General features: G+C 30.5%; 1 protein-coding gene across 2 annotated transcripts in view; it reads right to left on the bottom strand.

Annotated features, from left to right (window-relative positions):
* LOC111618399 (S-adenosyl-L-methionine-dependent tRNA 4-demethylwyosine synthase-like) overlaps window positions 1-5,946 on the bottom strand; it is a 50,245-nt gene that overhangs the window by 17,723 nt on the left and 26,576 nt on the right. For both annotated transcript variants that reach the window (XM_023359920.1, XM_023359919.1), the window contains exons 8-11: window positions 4,841-4,951; window positions 3,758-4,011; window positions 1,094-1,203; window positions 580-893 (exon numbers count right to left, since the gene is read on the bottom strand). In XM_023359920.1, the coding sequence (XP_023215688.1) occupies window positions 580-893; window positions 1,094-1,203; window positions 3,758-4,011; window positions 4,841-4,951 (789 nt within the window). The remainder of the gene's footprint in view (window positions 1-579; window positions 894-1,093; window positions 1,204-3,757; window positions 4,012-4,840; window positions 4,952-5,946) is intronic.

Genomic DNA, 5,946 nt, shown 5'->3' with positions numbered 1-5,946 from the left:
ACGAATGATTATTTGTGTGTGGTGCATTGAACCATTATGTTTTAATGTTTTATAATAAATACTGCCCAAAATGTCATATTCTTATGCAACAGTAATTGTAAGTATTTATTGCATGTAAATTTTTGTGGCAAAAGCTTTAAATTGTTGAAAAAGAATTTTTGAATTTCCTGATATTTTATAAATAATAATAAATTTTAAATTCGATAATTAAAAATGGCATAAAAATTGTACATAAGAAGTTTAATAACAATAAGGTTAATTTTTTTGCATTTATAATTGTATTGTACGAGGATTTGAACCTGTATAGTAATGCTCTTCACGCAACCCCTTAACTAATTATGCCAAACACGTGAATGGTGCTTTTGTGTAGGTTTCAATAGTTCTAGAATTAAAATTTTTCTCATTTCTGTTTGATTTAATTGAAATATTATGAAGAAAAGTCAATAAGTTTGTTTATAACTTATTCTAGCTAATATAAAGTAAAAAAATTGTTGTAAACAAGAATTATATGCTGCTGAGAGAAGATTTTATAAATTAAAATATAATCTAAAAACTGGAGTGGAAATAAACTCAACCTACCTTGTCAGACAAAGCTTTTAGACTATCTAGAAATCTTGTCCAAAAGTCTCTAAATAGCGGACGGTCAATTTTCTTCAAGCTGTCTTTACTGGCGGCGTCTACCGAAACGTACAGTTGGGTCACCGGATCTAATTTTGATATGGCATCCGGAAACTGTGCATTGGTGACGAGAAAGGTAGAGATTCCACGACCGTGAAGAAGTCGGACAAACTTGTTTATCTCCGGATACATTATGGGTTCTCCAACGAGTGATAATGCACAATGTTTAGCTTCCATTCCTTCTTTAAACCTCTCTTCCTTTACACCAGGTACACCTTTTTAAATAATAAAAATAAAAAAGTATTAATTGTTTATTTCCAAATGAATGACAAAACAAAGGAAGCTGTAAAATGCATTTCTTCTTTCTACTATAATAATAGATGAAAAAAGAAATATCTATAAATTGTTAATTTTCAAAATAAAAATCAAATATTTATAAAGTTATAACAGGTACAACTCTAAGCCAGACACAAACCCTTAAATTCTTTGATCATCCGATAATGATTTTTCAAAGCTTCCTGGAATATTAGTTCCGGATTGTCCATTTTCCATTTCCACTCGGTTCCGACGGGATTGGAATGATGCCTTAATTTAAAAAACAAAAATAATTTAATTTATATATCTTGAAAAAATTAAAATATTAACTTTAAAATGTTCTTTTTTCTCCTATTTGATATGTATAATCTTTATTTAAATTAATAAATATATAAACGTTTACGATACATGCTGGACATAATTATGTAGTTTATTTCTATTATGCATATCGTATGACTCCACCAGAAGAACTACGAAGAAAACTGATAAATAAACACTGACTCCTTCATGTATTCTATTAAGATTATACTTTTTTGGGGGCCAAACTGTCCCATCTTCAGATCTGTGTGTTTAAAATTACAAAGAGAAAACTATTCAAAGTACACATAACTGTGAGAATGGGAGATTGTGGGTTATTCCTTTCCAAATATGGGAAAGGAAGATTCGTAAAAATCTTTCCTAGTCAGTTCGCAGACTAAGGCGTGCTGAAATTAATTTATCTTCCGAGTGGTCAAAGATAAAAATAGTTGACTGGGAATTTTAGGAGGTTTTATATTCAAACATTTAACGGTAATGTGAGCCAACAATGGAGTTAGGCATTAAATCAATCTAATGACAGTTTAGAGCAGGGGTGTCCAACCTTTTTGTTTCTCTGGGCCCCATTGGAAGAAGTCAAGGAGTTTTGGGCCACAAGTATATATAATATATACTTGTGGCCCAATATACAAGTATATTTAAAAATTAACATGTCTAGATTATAATAATAAGTATTAAAACTTTATCAAGAAAAAAGGATATTTTAAAAAATTACTTCTACAGACACTTTCAATTTTTACTTAGAAATAGATAAATTCATTTATTATAAAAGAGACTAAAGAAAATTTATTTGAAAAACACAAATATTTGTTTTATTTGGGTCTCTAATTAATAAAAAGCGACGAAACACCATTTTAAAGTGCATTTTTATTCAATTAATATAATTATAAATAATATGTAGCCGAAAAAGTAGCCAAAGCGCCAAATGATATTTTTTATGTCAAGCAAAAAAAAGTAGCCACATTTGGCCCAATGTAGCCAAATCTTGCAACGTTGGAAGAAATACTAAATAAAGCTGGAGTTGTGAATCAAAGGATTATAGACCCAAGTGCGGGGAAAAAGAGGCAAAGGACAAAAGATAAAGAAGTGAAAAAGGTTGAAAAATTACGGGTTCATATTTGCTTAACAGAAGATCTATTTAACGTTTCTCACTACTACATCTTTTGTCCTTTCTCATCTTTCCGTTTTTTTTCCCACAAATTTGGGTCTATAATTCTTTGAGTCACAACTCCAGCTTTATTTAGTAATCATTCCGCATTCACACATCTCCAAGTATTTGAAAATATTTTCTTTCCACTCAAAAATAAAATATGAATAAAGGTTTACGGCTTTGTGAAACTTTTTTTGAGTTTATGCCGTTGAAATAAATAAATAATAATAAATTAAAACATTTGTCGGTTTTGTTTACACATTTATTGGGCTGCATTGTAACTTGCCTTGGGCCGCATGCGGCCCGTGGGCTGGACACCCCTGGTTTAGAGTATAACTATTTATATATTACATGAAATTATAACTAAATATAAATACAAATAAGTGACAACTACAATAAATGATAAATTCGACAATATAAAGGTGTGAGGTTATCTAGTTCTAAACTTGTAAATCTATTCAGAGAGAGAAAGTTTACATAGAACAGTTATATTACATATATAGTGGAGAGTCTTTAGAAACAACTGGTAGTTGAAAACTGAAGAAATGATGGCTAATATCTCTGGCACTCTGCCAAGGGTACCAAAACAAGAGCAGTGGCAAAAGCCTTGACCACCAAAAAGTATCGAACAAGAGCAATTCAGAAAGTGACCTTTTACCTTTTATACTACCTTACATCCAATATTGCGCCATGCTTCCAACAAGAGGAGGAAGTCGGGAGGTCTTGCAGATAGCGATTTAGTTCCTCCCAAAGTGATAGTTGAGAGAGATACCACACTCGGGCTATTCTCCACGAATCATAAAAAGTCAAAATCTGATAATATTTTTCAAAATTAATTCAATTTAAACTTGATAGAAAAATTATTTTAACAAATATCTCCCTGAACTCCAGATTCTCACATAACCTTCAATTTACATGTCAGATAGTTGTAACTTTACACACAACCAAATATTTACATGGAAAACATAAGAATAAATTCCAAGGTTCCATTTAATTTTTTTTATTAACCATTATAAAATGAATGAAAATGAAATTTTATTCTACATCATCTTTGTTTTTTGATAAACAACTTTCCCATTGTAAAATTTTTTTTCTAAAAAAAAAAATTAACTTCTTCAATCCTATTTTTTTCTTTAGTTATTGTAAATGGTTTTGTCTCAATAAAATATAAAATCCATCAACATTTCCACTTTGTAAAATGAAAAAACTAAAAGTATCGAAGAATGTTTTAAAATATTGTGTGTAAAATAAACTAATAAACTCCAATTTAACACTATGAGATAAATGCAACAGAACTTGTAACTCAATTTATGTCACTAAAATTGCACATGATCTTATAATCGATAGTAGGAAATTTACCTCCAGCAAAAGACACATTTATTTGCACAGGCAAGACTGGGCGTGGCCTCCACGCACCGGTGACTCTCGATGCCGTAGAACGTGTGTTTGTAGCAGCCTCCCCGGCCGCGGAGCATCGACTTGGTCCACCGGCACAATTTGACACCCGAGTGAGATCCTATTAACTTGTAACCCTGTTTTGTGAGGGCCTTGCGCAATGTCGGAGTGATCATTTCTTTCGGGCCAGAATCCTCCAAAATTTTCTTCTTTGCAACCTGCAAAGTAGGGCATATGTTTTCTGCAGTGCAACATAATTTAATTTATACTTTTCATGGTAAAAATGCATTAAAATCTATACTTCAAAGAGAAGTAAAGCAAAAAACAACAGTTCTGTTATTCTGCATGTGAATCTTATACCTGAATATTACCCTTATATACAATTATTCAAACAAGAATTTTTGAATTAATTAAAAATCTACTAATGTGAGGCAGATAACAAAGACTTATCACACCAGTGATAATAAGCACAAATACCCAGGTATCAATGGAGTAGATTTAATAAAAACAAAAAAGGGGTGTACATTAAAATTGATTACACGAGTAATTAACATGAAATAACCAAATTGCATTTCGGACTATCGGAATAGTCCCTCTTCAGTTGGTTTACATATAAAAAAGTTATAATACTTAAAGTTATATAAGATAAAGGAACCGTTATAAAGGCATGATTAAAGAACATTAAATGGGTGCAGTGAAGACAGACTTAAGGCAACTTCATAATGTTATACGATAGTTTGACGTAAGAGTTACTAATTTAAAGTATTAAAATTAGCTGAATAATAAGGTAATGATGTTATACAAAACAGTAGTAAGATGGAGTTTGAAGGTGGCATTTATACAAGGTGCAGAGCATTTATCTTATATAATTTTAAGTATTATAACTTTTTTATATGTATACCAAGGAATATCACTGGTGTGATAAATCCTTATTATCTACCTCACATTAGTAGATTTTTAATTATTTTTATTATACCATGGGCTTAAAAGCAATTTCTTTATATTAAGAATTTTTGAATTTACAAAAATACACAAGTTATACCTTACCTTAATGTTCTTCATTTTATTCATCACCGATCCTAAATCCTCCACGTCTACCAATTCGCTTCCGTCGGATCCTACATCTTCCACGTCGTCGTCACTACTTTCATAAAGCATCTATAAATTTTGTAAATGTTTAAGATAGCTTTTATTTAACTCAAAACTGTAAAATTAATTTTAAAAACAAAAAACGTTAGGAATTCATCAATTATTAAGTTCATTTATAATTCACAAATAACATCAATTCTGTCTTTTCTCTTCCTTTAACCTTGGGCTTCAAGTTTGATGTGAAAAATTTGGTCATAAAAATCAGAATAAATCACTACCATTAAAAGAGAATATGTTCAATCGACAATACAAGTTATACCTTAAAACTTCACTGACTATTTAAAAAAGAAAAAGAATACTACATAAATGCTTACATAATTGCAATATTTAAATCTAAGATGTTGGAAAAATGTGCACCGTGGTCATCAAGATGATCCCATACAGTGGCATTTCCCAAGTTGGGATGTGAAAAAATCTGTAATGGCTACCAAATGTAACTTAATTCATACCTATGCAATTTATAACGTTTGATCCATTATCAATTAATCGTAAATACAATTGTTCATAAGTTTTATTTGCGATGGTAATTTAATAATTAATCAAATACCTTCCCGAGATAAATGAACACAAGCTTGTATTTTTCAAACTTATATGTTTCAATTAAACTTTTGTGAAGTTAAATGAACTAACATATACGAGAATTTAAATTAAGAAAATAAAATAATTACAGTTGGCATGGCAATAAATAATTGTGAAAGGGACAATTCGTTACAACTGATCCTAGTCCGATCAGATTTGTTACAGGGCAATTTGTTATTCTCATTTGACAACACTGTGTTGAAAATCATCACTTTGCACTGCAGTTAAAGGTGGCAATGCAATTAAAACAGTGTCAAACTACCATATGAGGTCTGTGCAGTAATTTTTTTTTTTTTTTTAATGTCTTTGCATGGAAAATCCATTATGCAGACATGGCATAAAGTATTTTCGATCTTGCATTCAAGATTATCAAGTCTACTAGGAAAGTAATGGCTACACATTTTGAATGTAGTAGCCATAAATGA

The sequence above is a fragment of the Centruroides sculpturatus genome, unplaced genomic scaffold (genome assembly GCF_000671375.1).
Source record: "Centruroides sculpturatus isolate CEXI.00-Female unplaced genomic scaffold, Cexi_2.0 scaffold10, whole genome shotgun sequence".
Taxonomy (NCBI): Eukaryota; Metazoa; Arthropoda; class Arachnida; order Scorpiones; family Buthidae; genus Centruroides; species Centruroides sculpturatus.
The sequence above is the reverse complement of the archived record's forward strand: the minus strand, read 5'-3'. Positions and strand labels throughout refer to the sequence as shown.